This window comes from Cheilinus undulatus, linkage group 8, assembly GCF_018320785.1.
Source record: "Cheilinus undulatus linkage group 8, ASM1832078v1, whole genome shotgun sequence".
Lineage (NCBI taxonomy): Eukaryota > Metazoa > Chordata > Actinopteri > Labriformes > Labridae > Cheilinus > Cheilinus undulatus.
The window spans coordinates 29,586,632-29,604,218 of record NC_054872.1 but is presented as its reverse complement, the minus strand read 5'-3'; the positions used below and the strand labels follow the sequence as shown (position 1 = coordinate 29,604,218).

General features: G+C 39.5%; 1 protein-coding gene across 1 annotated transcript in view; it reads left to right on the top strand.

Moving 5' to 3' along the window:
* Positions 1 to 764: 764 nt before the first annotated feature.
* LOC121513715 (tubulin polymerization-promoting protein) overlaps positions 765 to 17,587 on the top strand; it is a 25,562-nt gene continuing 8,739 nt past the window's right edge. Inside the window, exons 1-3 of the mRNA XM_041793643.1 lie at positions 765 to 1,011; positions 10,981 to 11,061; positions 14,133 to 14,468. Of these exons, the coding sequence (XP_041649577.1) occupies positions 11,048 to 11,061; positions 14,133 to 14,468 (350 nt within the window). The 5' untranslated portion in view covers positions 765 to 1,011; positions 10,981 to 11,047. The remainder of the gene's footprint in view (positions 1,012 to 10,980; positions 11,062 to 14,132; positions 14,469 to 17,587) is intronic.

Genomic DNA, 17,587 nt, shown 5'->3' with positions numbered 1-17,587 from the left:
TGTCATTACTGTTTTATAAAATTTGTTTCACATAATCTTACTAAACACATCTTTGTCTCTAGACTAGTCCATGTTTTGTTTTTCCTTTTATGCAGAGCCAGTGCATGATGTCATTACAAATTTGAAAGGCTCAACAGTTTAAGGTCAGCATAGTGGAGGCTATGAACCACCAGGTGGCGCAAGTGAAGCAGCCTTAGATGAACTATTATGTCATCCAGTGATTACTCTCAAGTCCAGGCTGCTTTCATCATGATGAGCTCTATCTCTATTCTCAGCTTTGTCTGTTGGTCTCAGCCATGCATGTTTTTATCACTTGTCTTTGAATTGTAAATCTAAGAGTGTACAACTATATCATATAAACCATCAGCAGGGATAGAGGTTACATAACGGTCCATCCATGTCCAGCTATTAGGCTACTACTGGTTGTGTAACACTCCAGCACTGGACATCAGACTAAATACATATCTTGGCCAGTGAGTTGATGCTGATAATTCCTTCTACTGTCATTCTTTATTTCAGTTTGTGGTTTTTATTTATAAAAACCCCGTTTTATCGTGTTCGAAGGGAGCCATTAATTATGCTCGTACCTATGTGAGTGACCATTGACCTTTCTGATGTTTTCGCCCTGAATTACCTCATGGTTGTTTACAAATGAAGCTGCACCGACCCACCTGTTTTTTAAAAAAACATCCTTCTTTGTTTACATCCCCCTTCTCCGCCTCCCAGAACACCTACAAATACGATGCTCCGAGCTCAAACTGCTTGTTTATCAGCGCTCCAGTGAGCACTGAAGCACCATCACAGCCCACAACAACGAGAAGAAAACAGGCTCGCGCGCACGGCGGCAGCCAATCAGCGGACTGGTTTCTGTTCAGCATCTCGGAGGAACTGAAGCGTCGACATCAGACAGAGCAGAGCTGAGGCAGAGAGGAGAAAAAACACTTCGAGGCACCACGACGGGCAGTTATGGTTTTGTGAAACTGACAGGAAGGTGGAGGAAAGCGACACCAGGTGATTAAAAATGAATTTGGCTCGATGACTTGAATGGCGCATGCATGTGTTGCTTGTTTTTCAGTAATGCAGTTTTTATCACAATATATTCAACGAAAAATTCGATGACAGCCCTCCCAATTCAACGTATGTGTGGAGGTATTTTGTGTATTTTTTTTCATGCCCCTGCACGCTTACTGTCAATTACAAAAACGCATTTTTAACTGCACATTGCGATTTGAGCTGTGAGAGGCATGCTAACATGAAATATGACAGCTTTTTTCACCTGTAACGCTATCTTCTACATTGGCACTGATGCATCAGGATCTGACAATAACAAACCGATCACGTGGACTGTGTGAGAATCTGGCATTTGCTAGTTTATGTAACATGTTTCAGCAGCTGCTGCCACATCCAGTAACAAAAACATACGCTTTTCCTCCTCTGTTTATCTTTTAAACGAGAGCCACAGTGAAGGACTCTCCAAAATGCTCAGTTATTGGTTAAGGTGAATGACTGACAAAGAGTTAGGCCTGTAGCTGCAGCCTTCATGTCAAACAGTGGGGTTACATGTAGGTAGTTACATAATTATGTATGAAAAAATAGGATTTACGCCCTCCCTTATTAGCTTGAATCTGTGTGAATTCAGCTCTCGGGGATGGGAATAGAGTAATAGGATTAGATTTAAATGAATGAAATGTTCCCAGAATAACATTGAAGTTCAGTTTTATCATTAGAAAAGACAGCAGCAGGAAGGTAAAATGTGCATCTCTTCTCAGTGAATGGCTTTGTAGTTGCTTTTCCTCCCCATAGGTTGAATTATGAATGCATGAGGAGAAGACACACTGGCTGAGTTTGTCCCAGATTTTAACTGTTGTAGGTTTTATTGCAGTGGTCCAACAGCCTTCGGGTTCTGTCACAAACAATTAACCTCTGGGTGTAAATTACCCTATTTTTGTTTGTGATGACTCACACTCAGGTCAGGCTTACCAAATACAGCAAGCACACTCCAGCAAAAGGAAGCATTGTAGCCTGACAGCATTGTCTTACTATGCAAAGCAAACTGAGATTATTTATTCGTATTGACCTTTACATTAGGGAGGAGATGTTGTGCATCACTGGTTAGGATTTTACAGTGTTTATAGCTACTGCATAAGAAATTGTTTTAACAGATTTACTTGCCTGACATTACAAAGACTCTGAAATGAGTTATCTTAATGAATTAAGTGGGAGATTACACAACACAGCGTGGCTTCTTATCATTTTAAACTGGACTCAAAGCTAATGTGCTGCTGGCTACACAGGCCTCTCTCCATCTGAGCCATGTCAGGGACACTTCTGCTGTCTCTGGCATCATGTATCCCTCACAAATGTGGGGTTGCATAAGGACCCCCAGGCTTTTTTCTTTCTGCCTTATACCTCTATTTGGCTTGCTGCTGCTTCTGCCAACAATAACCACCGTGGCCTGTTTCAAATGTGTTGCCTTTCTCCTATGCTTGCCAAGATCTTTGACTCAGAGAGGAGTTGAAAGGGTTTAGGGAGTCGAGGAGGACTGACAAAGACAGCAAGGTGGTGGCTTCAGATCTATGCTGAAGCGTGCTGATGTCATGCCTGCTCTTCATGTGTCATTGGGGTGGGAGAGTGAGGGAACTGGGGCAAAACTGGGAAATGGTAGAGAGATTGGATTTGGTGATGGGAGGCAGAATGCTGACACAGTGCTGACACAATATTGAAGGATATCGCTTCCATATTGATGTCAACATCAAGCAGCAGCCTTCAGGGTTGAAAATAAAGCCAATACACCCGTTCAAAGCAATGCACTTCCTCAAGTGTGCACTTGAGTAAGGCTCCAAATACAAGGAATCCCCTTTAGGCCCTATACTCTAATGCCTCTTTGGACAGCCAAAATAACATGTTTACAATGCAGGACAAAAACAAATTCAGTCTGAATAGTTAATTTCTTTATCAGCCAACACTGTATAAAAAATGTTTAACTCCTCCAACTTGATGGGGGTTTTCCCATGAGGCACTATTGTTTTACACCATGTCTGTTTGCAGTTGCTTCTCCCCTGCCCTCTTCTCTGATGGGTTGCTTTCACATCAGTGGTCTGTTCCATTCCTGGGCACACAGCATATTCTGTCTGATACAGTAGGTAGAAGTATGTGCATAGTTGGTTTGGAAATCTGCCAGGAAGAGGAAGGAAGAAGAGACAGCCATAGTGTCCACTCAGGTCCACATTTGTATATCCTCCATGCAGATATTGGTGTCTGTTCTGCTCGCTTTTTTGGAATGCTTTTGTTGTTTTTTTATTGCGGCAGCAACCCTCTTCCTAGTTCTGCATCTACTGTAAAGTTCAGAGGATGATTTGAGTCCATTCTGCACAGATACAGTTGTTTTTGAAGAGGAAGGAGACGTTTAATATTGCCATTTTTATTCTCTTCTTACTGATGGTACCCTGCACTTGGTCATAGTTATGATCCCCTCTCCTGTGGACCACATCTGGGTCCACATGAATTGTTCTTCAGACTACATCGACAAGCAGCCTTCAGCATAGTGCCAGAGGACGGTACACTTTGGTCAAGTGTACTCAGATGTGGACCTGGATCCCTAATGTGAAAACGCCCTAAAGGTTCATTAATGCTTTACAATTGAAACATACATATGGATATTCCTGTCTGAACTCTGCATTAATCTCATCTGTATTTCATCCGTTCTTTGAAAGCTTATGGATACCTGTCATAGGTGCAGGGCTGAGAAATATGGCCAACAGTTCAGGCCAATGAAGAAGAATGAAGAAGAATCATTTGAAAAATATTGGGAAAACCTACAAACATATACATGACATTAGCTGAGAACAGCTAGGATGAGGATGGGCAGAGGAGCAAAGAGTTGTGGAGTTTGGTGTGAGACAGCGACCTCTGGTGAATTATTTTTTTCTGCCCAAACATAAGAGATGTGCATAAGTATGTGGGCAATGATGGTTGTGTTGTCTGAAATGCACTGATGTATTTTCGTACATAAAGGCAGCATAAATGAGCCTTAAGGCTTAGAATCACTCATAACCATTGTGTGGTGTTGTAGCTGTACGCCTGCAGGCTTAAGGTCTTCCTCAGCTCAAACTCTTTTTCTTCCTAGGTTGACTGAAAGTAAGGTAGAGTCATCATTTCCAATATACAATATATAGACAAAAGTATTTGGCCACACCTGTTAATTACTGAATTCAGGTGTGTCAAACAAACCCATTGTCACAGGTGTATAAAATCAAGCATCTAGCCATGCAGTCTCTATTTGCAAATATTTGTGATACAAAACGGGTCGTTCTGAAAAGCTTGGGGACTTCAAGGGTGGTTCTGTGATGAATTCCACCTTTGCACTAAGACAGTTTGTGAAATGTAATCTGTGCTGGATATTCAACAGTCAACTGTAAGTGATATTATTAGAAGTTGCAACATTTAGGAACAACAGCAGCTCAGCCACAAAGAAGAAGACCAGGTAAAATCACAGAGCGGGGTCAACACTGCTAAGGTGCATGGTGTGCAAAAGTCACCAATGTTCTGCTGATTCCACTGGCATTAAAGTCAGCACAAAAAGGAGCTTCATGGAATGGGTTTCCTCGCCCAAGCCTCGCATCACCAAGTCTAATGCCAAGCATTAGATGGAGTGGTGTAAAGCATACTGACACTGGATTGTAGAGCAGTGGAAACATGTTCTGTGAAGGGACATATTACGCTCCTCTGTTTGGAGATCAGATGGGTGAGTCTAGCTTTGGCAGATTTTAGGAGAACGCTACCTGCCTGACTGCATTGTTCCAACAGTGAATTTTGGTGGAGGAGGGATAATGGTATGGGGTTGTTTTTCAGGGTTTGGGCTAGGCCTCTTTATCTCCAGTGAAGGCCGATCTCAGTGTTTCAGCATGTCAAGACATTTTGGGCAATGCTATGCTTCCAACTTTGAGGCAACAGTTTGGTGAAGGCCCTTTTCTATTCCAACACGACTGTGCCCCCGGTGCAGAAAGCAAGGACTATAAAGACATGGTTTGAGGAGTTCAGTGTGGAAGAACTTGACTGGCCCTCACAGAGCCCTGACTTCAACCCTGTTAAGCACCTTTGGGATGAGCTGGAATGGAGATTGAGAGCCGGGGCCTTCTTGTCCAACATCAGTGCGTGACCTCATAAATGCTCTACAGAATGAATGGGCACAAATTCCCACAAACAATCTTGAGGAAAGCCTTCCAAGAAGAGTGGATCTGTTAAAGCTGCAAAAGGGGGCCCAACTCCATATAAAAGTACAAGTTTATGAATATAATGTCATTATAGTCCCTGTTGGTATAATGGACAGGTGTCTGAATACTTTTGTATTAGGGAGCAATATGCACATCCAGACCCAAGATGTTTGATTACATAACCTCCTTTACAGACGTAATCATGATGCACAATTTTGGCTCATTTGGGCTGTTATGTTTTTTAGTTCTACCAGTGAATACTTTCTAAATAAATCTATCAATCATTTACAACTACGTTTCAGAAAGACTGCAAAATGCTACTTTTTCTTTAAGACTGAGCTCAGGTTTTTCATTCCATGTTGTTTTATACACATAAAATGCTAAATTTTTCAATTTGGATGCTCTAACCATCAAATTTAAGACAGATTTTCCTCGAAAATGTTTAATTAAAAATTCCTAATACATACAGTATATTGACATGATATTGCAGCACGATAGCTCACAATAAGACTTAATATCTTTAAGATTCAAGCATTCAAGTGCTTTCTTCGGTCAAGAGCAGCAGTCGCCAGTACCTCAAAGCTTGCAGACATGTTGTTTTATAGATGAAGGTCAGTGAGTCAGGAGCAGGGTGGGGGTCTTCAGCGTGCTAATGATGGTTTTGACTGACTGACACCTTCACATTCCAGAGCAGCAGCCTGGAAACGACACGGATCCAGATAGAAAACAGATGGGATCTCTGTGTGCCCACGCACTACGATGGCATGAAGGAGGAGAGGAGGCTGCTGTTAAACACTCTCCTCTCTCTCTCTCTCTCTCGCGCTCTCCCTCACACATACACGTCACGTCACACCGTTCCATCATTTGGTGAGTTACACCATCTGCCAAACAAACTGTAAAACACAAAATTTATTGTTTTTAGTTTTTCAGGCTGCTGGCTGATCTCCCCCTTGGAGAATGAATAGAATGTTCCAGCGTATTGTTGCTATGAATAGACGCAGTTCAAAATGGGTCAATTTATAGCTAAAGCACTCATCTGTGCAGTGTTTTGCCAGAAGGCGAGTGTATGTAAGCATGCTGTCATCCAGTCACAGATTTATCTCTGGAGATCTGCCCTTAACCAAATGGCTTCTCATTTTTATTTGTGGCAAAGTGGGGCAGAGAAAAGGCACAGGACAATCTAATCTCAAATGTAGGTTGTATTACAGGGAATTGATTTGGCTAAAACACCCTATTTATAAGCTTTACTCAAGTCTACACAGTCTATAATATACAAATAAATAAACTGTCACAGCGCTCCCTTTTCTTCTGTCTCTGTATGTGTTCTTCTTCAGGCCTCTGAACTCATAGCAGTGTTAATGACCTCTCTCTCTCTCATACTGAACATGATGTGGTTTGAAGTGGCTCGTTCTACTGAGGACTCAGTCTCTTGAAAATACTGACTGTATATCCGAGGAGTAGAGTCAAAAGATTCCTTTGTCTCTCAGATTTGACTGCTGTCACTGAAACACAAAGGAACACAGAGAGACTAGCTTATCGATTTGTAAGGTGCATGTTGCAGTAGTAAAGTTAGTGATGGAACCTCAGGAAGCTGTTGCATTACCAAGGAAAACATCAAAATACACAGCAGACTAAAAAAGAGTAATCACATTTCATTTTGTTCCTTTTCTTTCCACTGTAATTCAACTGATTGTAAATTAAAGGTTCTAACATGTGGATACAAGTGTACTTGAACTTAAAATGGTTTAATTCCTCAATAGAATATGATTTTAATATAAAATTTACTTTAGTTGTTTTTATTTTAAAAATCTATGGGGACATTTTCTGGACAGGGTTGTATAATGATCCCCCTATTTAAACCATTGTTCAGTTTAGATTTGATCTTATTCCCCAAAATAAAAATACACATCATAAAAAATATTTCACTGATACAGAAGTGCCCTTTTTACTTTTTATGCCCCCTTGATGAAGGTTTTATGTTTTCAGGTTGTCCATCAGTCCAAGGGATTTTTTCACTTTTCACCAATGCAAACTCTGACTCAAAGATGAACTGTTAGATTTTGGAGGGCATAGATCAAAGGTCAAGGTCAATGGGATTCACGTTCATCCCTTGCGTGTGAACGCAAAATGTTAAGAATGCTTTGAGGGATTTTCTTCAAACTTTGCATAAATGTCAAATTTGACTCAAGGATGAACTGTGGCTCAGCAGGTAGTCAGTCATCTGATTTTTGGTAGGTCGTGGGTTCAATCCCTGGCACTTAACCCAAATTTGCTCCTGCTGTGGATGAATAAATGGGAATATGGGAGTATTGATGCCTCTCTCCATAGACACCTCTGCCACCAGTGTGTGAATGTGTAAAAATTATTAAGTGTGACCTGCTGTGTAAAGGCGCTTTGAGTACTCAGATGACTAGGAAAGTCCTATACAAGCTTAAGTCCATTTACCAGACTTTGGAGGTCAGAAGTCAAGGTCATCAGGAAGCCTGTTAATCCCTTGTTTATGTTGTGAAATATCAATGATATTTTGAGGGATTTTCTTCAAACTGTGCACACATGACTGACTCAATGATGAACTGATTCAATTTTGGAGGTCAAAAATCAAGGATGCTGCTTACATCCCCCATCTTGTTTACCCAATACTTTACTTTGTTTGTTTACTTTTGTTTGTTTGTTTACTTTGTTTCACTGTCTGGCAGTTGTATACCCAGCAGAGGTATAAAATCACCTGGCGGTAGTTCAAGTTTAAATGTTACTTTGATCTTTAGACTATTTAGTTACACATTGGTTGTCTTTTTCATGGCTGCTTGGTGGTGCAGGGGTTAGCGCTGTTGCCATACTCCAAGAAAGTTCCTGGTTGAAATCCCAATCGGAGACGGTCTTTCTGCGTGGAATTTGCATGTTCTCTCTGACAATGCATGAAGTCAGTCCAGGTACTCCAGCCTCCTTTAGGCTCGTTGGGTTAATTGATGACTCTGAATTGCCTGTAGGTGTGAGTATGAGCAAGTTGTTTGTCTCTAGTGATTGACCGTTAACCAGTGTACCTACATAGCTCTTGGTCTTGCCCAAAGATAGCTTAGATAGCCTCCAGTTTTCAGCCCCCCTCCTCTACAATAGTGTAGATCAGAGGTTCTAGACTGGTCAGGCATCACCCATTACAGCCTCCTCATGACAAATTGCAACCCAAATTTCAGCCACACAAATATATTTCATGGAAAAGAGAGTCAAGACAAAACAAACATGTATGAAAAGCATATTTACAGAAAGGCATGCATACATTTTTAGTACATTTTCCCAAGAAAATATGGATATTTTAGTAATTCCTTGAGGAATTGATTCATTACAAAGGGAAAACAATCACTGTCCTTCAAAGAAAAGAAGATAACCAAGGTCAAATCTCGAGAAAAGTGGCAGAAATGTATTTTTCATCATAGGAAAATTTGTAGAATAAAAAGTGTTGACGTGTTTCTGCTTAGGTCTTCTGTACCTTATAGACTTTTTGTCCCCCTTTTTTTCCAGACGCACCTTTGCAACCCACAGAAAACAGCTCCACAACCCACTTTTGGGTCCACACCAGTGTAGAACCACTGGTGTAGATATTTGATGGGTGGATGGTTGTACACTTAGTAGGGCTGCCAAGATTAATAGCATTATTCCCAATTATTCAAGGTCCACAATTAGTGCACAATTTTTTTATTCACAATTAATCTCATGCTTTATTGGGCCTTTGAGCACACTTTGCTTAAGCTATGTCAGTGTCTCCCTGCAGCAACAGAGCTATAAAATAAGTCCGCCACTACTCCTTAATGTGTAATTTCACTTAAAAAGTGCGTAAGTAAGTAAAAACATCCATGTGCACCTTGTATTTCCTTTACAGTCCTTAACAAGTTCCCTTTTCTGTGGTGAAGTTCATGATCTCTGATCTACATAGAAAAGCAGGTCTGTATCCAAACAGGAAGTCAGTTACCTTTAGATTGAGATAGAAAAATCCAAAATTACACAAAAGCATTTTGCAATAAAGTGTAATTTTAAAATGAGGAAAAAAAAATGTATGCATTAATAACAACAGAAATTCAGAGATTAATTGTGATTGAGGATGTAAATCTTTTGACAGCCTTCTATTAGTAAAAAACATATTTAGATGTAAAATTGCTATAATCTGCACTGTTTAAAGACCGATACAGTGTTTGGTCGTACAATAAAAATAAATAGTCATTTAAATTGGGAAATCTTCCTTTAATGTAAAACCTATTTTATGTTTATTTCATGTTTCTTTGCAATTATTAACAGTATGATAGTGTGGAATTCTAAAAGAGTGGCGCAGCAGATTAATTTGAATGTTTAATTTAAAGTCTTTTGTGGCTACAGTAGATCAGATAAGATTAGAGTAGATTTGATTTTACATCATTGGATTGCACTAGGTCAAATTGGATTGGATTCAAATTAATTTGATTACAGAATAGGAGACTTTATTGACTCTCCGATGTGTATTTTGTCTAAGGCGACAGACATGTACACTCATACTGAAATTAACATTCATTAGCATTATAATGGAATATTTAAAGATAGTTAACTTGCATCTTTAGGATATAAATAGTAGAGAAGTAAAGATTACGTCCTGAGCAACCTCAGTGACTCTGACTGGATTGACTTGGCCTGAGCCATCGATGACATATGACTACAAACCTCCTGCCATCAATAGTGTAACTCTGCGATGTCACCATGTGTGCATTTGTGAAGAAAAAGGCATGAGTTGGACAGAGGAGCCACTAGTGTTGGACAATAGGTTCCCAGTGTGTGCAGTTCTGAATGCCATTATTCACAGACATTAATAATCTCTTCTTTTTCCCCCCTAAGAATCCACATCTCGACCATTATGCCTTTATGCTCTGTCAATCTTCGAACTTTTGTACCAGTTTAAGGGTGGACTGTACTTAGCGCAGTCATAGTTGTGATTGGCCACAAAACCTGTCGCTTCCCATGGTGTCACTGGGGGATGAGTGAACCCTCTTTACTGGTGACTTCAGGGACTTAGGGTAGCTTGAGCACACAGTTTAGTCTATCGGCACCGCAGCTCTCTGCTGTTTGTATCTCCTTTAATAAGACTGAGTGAAACTATAAGTAGAGAGTTTGTTGGAGTTTTCTTTGCCGAGGCAACACAGGTCCTTTCAGGATGCTGCGCTGAGTATGGGAACAGCTGAAAGGTGAGCAGAGCACATCACATGCCGTAGAAAATAGCACTGGATTTCGTTGTGTTAGTAGATATGGCACTGATGAATGTTTTTGCATGGCTGTAATTAAATTTCCACGCATTTTAATCTGTGAATGGTGACTAACATAAGCACTTTAGATGTGGTTCAAGTGTGAGGCTGAGCTCAGCTGCTGTGTACAAAGAAATACAAATCAGGATTATGCTGGAGAGGGAATCCCACTGCAGACTGAATGAAATCATCTTCTGAAAGGAGAGAGACGCTTGTTTCCAGGAATAAAACCTTTAAAGATGTGTCACAAACAAGATTGATGGGGAAGGAGATTAATGATGATGATTTTGATGTTTTTCCCTTTTGGAGTTGAAGGCTTTCTCTCAAATGAAGGCTTCTTTGAGTGTGTCAGACTAAATTATGTAAGATTGTGAGAGATTAAAGAGTAATAAGGAAGAGCGTTGTATCATATTTCTATCAGGGACTCTGTAGATTCTGTTCTTTCCCCTCACTTTTTGTTCAGACACATCCCCTCACAGTACTCACCTCCATTCTCATCTTGTCCACAGCACAAAGAGAAAACTAAAGTCAGCTACCCCAAACACTGCACAGAAGGAACCAAACTCCTGCTCAAGCATGGCAGACCACAAGTAAGTTTGATCCCATCAGTACACGAGACTTCACTTCTTCCCACCCTGCATTCTCCCTTCAGATATTCATCTGTTCTCATTTCTTGATTTGTGTGTGCCTTTGAATTCCACCGAGGTCTATTTTTATCCTCCACCTCTGTGCCAAAAAAACAAACCCATCTGCCCATTCACAGCCAGCATGAGTACAGAAACACACCTCAGTGTGGACAGTTCAAACATGACTGTGTAACATAGCAGTAGGACAGCTAAACAAAGAGAAATCTGCAAGCTGTGTCTTGACCTGCAGGTATAACACACTGTTTACTTTCTGCAGAAGGGTTTGTTCATTGGAAGTCTTGCAGAACAAGGTTGGATCAGATGAATTTCTACCAAGGATTCTTTTTTTTCCTCCAGTAAGGAATTTTTAAGTTGGTTATGAAACAGGCTGAAATTGATTTGATGACTCTATGGCCACAAAAGCAAACAAGATCATCAGAAACAAGACTATGTCTGTATAGCAGCATAATTTTGGTAGGTATTTTCAATTTAGATTAACATCCCTTTTTAGCTTAAGTCACATATTAGTTTGAAGTTTCTTTTTTTTTTTTGATTGTGTCATACATACAATCATATGCTCAGCCCACATGGCTTACATGACACCAGGAATTTAAACAAACCAGGATCAGAGTACAAAGTAGTTCTTTTATTGCAATATACCAGAAATGGAGGATTTAGACAAACTAAAAATTATTTAATCAGTTAAATAAAGTATCCTGTCTTCTTTTCCAGGCGTTTGAGACAACATTTTCAAGTTTAAACACAACTAATCAGGCTTACAGTTTTTGCTCATCAGGTGACTGCAGAGTTTCAGCGTTTTCATTAGCCATTTCATGAAGCAATACTTCTCTTAGGTCATCCTGTTTAATACTAACCTTGCATAGCAGATGGATATGCCCGTTTCCGTGTTTCTTACTGGCAAATCCATCTTGCAAAGCTCCCATCTGAACCGTTTGGGCCCGGTTAGAAAGTGACAGGACCATTCAGCGACGAGGGGCAGTACTTTCGGGCTCAGCAGAGTTGTGACGTAAACAAGCAGCAAGAGCTGCAAAAGTCGAGTACTTACATGTCTATAGTCGCCATGTTTCGCGTTATTACTCAGTAGCTGCGCACCTCAGTAGTGGCTCCGTCACGTGTTTAGTTGCTCTTGTTGGCCTGTAGAGATGTGATAGACAGAACGTTCATCTAATCACACTCTGAGTTTTTTTCAAATCCTCTGCCTTTTCTCAAACGTTTCCTGTTGAAGCTTTCCCAGATGGATGTATGAAACAAATCCATCTGGCGTGACAGGTTAGTTTAATACAGCACAAAAGAAAATGGGACTTACCTTCCACTTCTAAATCAAAACAACCCACAAAGTCTGAATCTCAATGGCAAGAGGAAGAATACAAGATCTTAACTGTGCTACCAAGGATGTTTAACTTCTAGATAATCCTGATTAAAACATATTTCAGGCATAAATTTAGCTCATGTGGCCTTTTTCTTCAAATGAATCAAGGGCTTCTCTTTCAGTGAATTAACTTTACATCATAAATAACTCCTGTAGATGTACAACATATCCACCTCTTTGAAAAATTGAGTAAATCTCATTAGCCCATGAGGAATTACTTTACTCCAATACTTTTTTGTTGATCTCTCATCTGACATCTTGATTAATTGATTTCACAATCGTTTCACATTTTTGTTAATCACTCTGACAGATTATTAAGGCCGATATTTGGCTTATTATTGGGATTAGCATTTTATTTTACCGACAGTCGATAAAATAAATTAATCAAAAAGTGCGCTACTGTAATTCCACTGCAAAGTGTGTCTTTTCCCTTGCTTTATTTTCACTCTCCACAGTCTTACTAAATGTCCTTTGTACAACACAATCCTAACATGAGTACCAGTCAATCAACACTTAATCCAGGGTTTTCACACAGTGAGAATATGGCACTACTTCCTGTTTTCCTGCTTTTACTGGGGTGCTCTTTGCTGTTTCTCATGCTCATAGACCCTGAGTCACATTGTTTTCCTTCAATTTTCTAAGCATGCAGTTTTACTTTTGCCGCATAAATTACATTTCATCCCTCATGATAAATGCATGTTGATTTTAAATATTACTATCAGTTATCTGTTAGTTATCAGTGTCATGAACTACTAATAATCTGTCTGTATGGCTCTGAAAAACCTCATAGTGGGGATTCCACAGACATGATATCTCACAGAGATCTGTATGACCAAATGTGACTTAAGAAGAGAACAAAGACTAAAGGAAAACTGATGTCTTTAGCCCTGGCATCTGTTCTGTTTTACATCAGAAAAACAAAAAAGGAAAAAACTAAAATGGAAAAGAATTCAGATTAAGAGAAGATGGTATAGTTGTTTTTATGTTTCTGAGCTGCTTGCTCTCATTGGCTTGGGATATTCTGTTAGAGGCAGCCCGGTCTGGAACCAGATTTCATCTGTGTCTCGATCGGGATCAGTAAAATAATAGTATGAACACCACACACTTGAGAATAATTGGGACAAATAATCAGTTGTAGTAAGACTCAAATTTGGTCACACTCCCCTGAATGTTGGGGAAAGGGGAGGACGAATCTAGCCTTGAATTGAACCAGCAGTTTTCAGAAAGCCTTAAACTGCTGTTGAGGGGTCAGACAGGTTATTTCACAGCATGATATAAAAATAACCTTCAATTTTTAAGGCCAAGACTCTAGGTGAGAAATATATTTGACTGTTACATGACAGCAGGATGAGATTTTTTTGTACTGGAGATGAGGTATCCTGCTAAAGCTCTTCATGCTCTCCATGCGTAGTTCAACTCCATATGCTTTTCTTGTAAATTTTCATCTAAATAATTTCAAATCGTTGCTTAAAACTGTGTTAATGCAAATGTCTGCTCCTTTTAAATGTCTTGTTCTTTTAAATAGACCTCATGTTTTTGGTTTATTCACTTATTTACTTCCAAAAACTAATTTAACATCAACTGAAAACTACCACAAGCACCTTGAATATTCAATATGCTGATGATGTGATTGTATCCCCTTCAGAGACAACATAGATGACTTTAAAGTCCAAACAGCCAAGCATCCCAACATGAGCTCAGTCACTTTACGGCCGCACACCGAACAGTCAAGAGACAGAACATCCAAAAGGCTTTCAACTGAGTCTAATGGCACCAGTGACGGAGGCATGGGCTCGTCCACACCAGTGGAGTTGACTGCTTTGGAAGAGTCGTTTCGTCGTTTCGCCATCCACGGTGACACTCGTGCTACCGGCAAGGAGATGCATGGCAAGAACTGGTCCAAGCTCTGCAAGGACTGTGGTGTGATTGACGGCAAAAACATCACCCTCACTGACGTGGACATCGTGTTCAGCAAAGTCAAGTAAGAAAGGAACCTGATGTATTGTGCTTTAAATGGTTATTTCTTTAAGAGTACTTGGGCTTTGAGATCTCCATGTGTCTAATTTAGCCATCTTTAATAGATGTGCAAACATCTGAGCAGATTAGCTCTTGTTACAGACATGCCTCCACAGGATTGTGTTCTTTTTATGACAGCAGCAGAGATGACAGGAGGCTTAGTCACCCAGATCAGCATGCCCGAAAGGTCACTTAAGTGCTGCAGACGAGGAAGCATTGTAGTTGTAAGAGCACAGCGGTGGATATTAAGGCTGCCTCTAAACCATAGCATTTAACTACGGAGGATATCTGTTCTTTTTATTAATTTATTAGACTGTTAAGTCAGTGGTATTGTCTCAACAGTTATCTCAGCCAGGCACAAACATAATTGCACTCTGACTGAAAGTTCATCCAGGAACTATTTATTAATCAGCTGCTCCTTCATGTTGCACTGGTGTCTCAAAAGATATAACATCAAGTCAACAATGCTGACTTTAGTATTAGCATGACAGAAGACTCACAAATTCATGTTTTCAAGGCTGTTTTCAAAAGATGACTGTCTTGTATATTAAGTTGGCTCAGCTGAAACTGTCCATCAGAGACAGCCGCCAGAGCAAAAGGCTAGGATGGCTCATCCTGTGCCTCCTCAGGCTACTTTGATTCATGCTTTAGTGTTGATTTAAGTGAAGTAGAATCTAATAAGAGGCTGTGACCTCAATATTATTTCACCAAAGAAGCAGAACTTTTCATCTGTACAGCTGTGCTTATGTTTAGGCAGTCTACTAAGTGTCAAACTGTTTGGACTTGTAGAGATATGAGTGTAGATATCTACCAGGATCCATGAAGTGTTATAATTCTGGCCAAATACAGTACAGAAAGGCAAATAATACAGCTAGCGCAAGAAAGGCCAGACAAAATGTGAGTGTGTTTTTTTTTATGAGGAACACAAAGCAGCTTTGAGTGTTTTTTTCTTATTTTGGCTGAACGTTTTGAATAAAGATTTTTCTGCTAGAAAGCACCAGAATAGATAAGTATGGCTGGAAGCCATTCATCATCTAGTCTTGCTGCAGGAGAGGAGAAGCCCTGAAAAATGTCTGCTTGGGAATCTCACATTGATTTTGTGGGTTTTCCATCTTCTGCTGGTGTGTAATCACAATTCAATCTAAGTCGCAGTTTAGACACAAGAGCTGAACAATACTGGGAAAAAGGAGATTGTGTTTCAAAGTTTGATTCATAATGTAATGTAAAAAGAAATGCATGAGTTTATTTTTGCTTTAGAAATTATTACTTAATCCTATAATCAAAACTATTTTATAGACTTTAAGTCTGTAATTATTTCAGGCTTGCACTGTATGGTTGTGTGATAATGGCACGAAGTGTGATGAATAAAGCAGATTATAAAGCAAATATTAAAGAATCCATATTAGCTTTAGCTATTTGTTTGAATACAAAATAAATTATTATTTTGCCACATTTTAACAATTCCTCTGAAGGCAGCTGACAGCCAGCTGTAGTTTTACCTGGCTGTATAAAAATGGTCTGAATTCATGAATGCTGAATGAGAAAGCATAAATTTTTTACAGAAAATTATATTTCTTAGTTAATGCAGTAAATTTAGACTTTTGCAATGTGCTAACTGCAAAATCGTATTGTGTAGCCCAAGTGTGCAAGACAGACCATAAGGGGTTAAAAGAGGAAAGCTTTCTGTGGCCCAGCTGCAGGTTAGGGTTCCACACTTGAATAGTAATAACTACACATTTTATTGTAGCACAGTCTGGTACAAGCTTTTTTGTATGTTTGTATTGTTTTGTTTCATAAAGTAATAGGTGGGCCAGTTGAATTTAAGTGTAGGGCCAATTTTGCAGGATAATGTATCCATGCCAGGGCCTGCAACCAATTTTATTCAGTCAGCAACAAAAGCTGATCAGACCAGGCGGCTAATGTTAGCCAGGGGGCTAACACTAATGCTACTGATCCAACATAACTGCATAATCCAGAGGTGGAAAAAGGACTATTAAATGTACAGACTATTTTACTCAAGTAAAAGTACAGAACCTTGCTTTAAAATGTAATTTACATAAAGTAAAATCCTTGCTCTAAAAAGTATTTAATTTGAATTTGACTTTAAGTACTGAGGAGCTACTTTAGACACTCAAGGAGCTTGTATAGTAAAATAGGATCTTTCCCAAATGTGCATACAGAACAAGAAAATATGGATCTCCAGGTTTGTCATTATAAGGCATGCCTTATCTTAAAGTAAGATGTAGCAGCTGTTTTGGTGTGAAATGTAGAATCATTCTCTAACAAGCAAAGCACTCAGAGAAAGCGCAGACCTCCGCCATTAGCCCTATCTCCCAAAAGTACAGAGTCCTTTAAAAAATTCCTGGATCCAGACAGTGATCCGGCGCAGTCCCAAAATCTAATCAGTTCTTTCTTATGCCATTTGTGACATTTCCTGAAAATTTCATCAAAATCCATCCATAACTTTTTGAGTTATCTTGCTAACAAACCAACTCACTAGCAAACTAATTAACAAACTAACTAACAAACCCTGCTGATCACATAATCTCCTTGGCAGAGGTAAAAATGTGCTACTGACTGTTGTGTGTTGTCAAAGCCAACTAACAGGCCAGTATCATGTTGGCAGAAAGCTTGGACCTCTTTGTTTCAGTGCATATTTTTTATGCCACACTTGATACTTTTTAAAATTTTGCATAGAATAATACTTCCCCTATAATAAACTTAAGTGAAAGTAAAATCTCAAATTTTAAAAATGACTTAAATAATTTCCACCCTGGGAGTTATCATAACTAAATGACTTCTAAGAAGGGCCCATTTGTATGGCCCATCAGGGGCCCATCTAGGTCTGTGGGCTGGTATAAACATGTATAAAGGGGAATGTATACTGTGGTGGTATCTCACTATATTGTTACCATGTTTGAATGAATGCTGACTGAATAAGAGGACATTTTTTCTTTTTAAACATGATTTTCTATGAGACTTTATAATTTAAAGTGATGTAAAGGACATGGCGTAGAACTCGAAATGTTCTCAAGTGCTGTGACAAACTTTTATTAGTAAAATTCAAATGATTTTTAGTGCCAT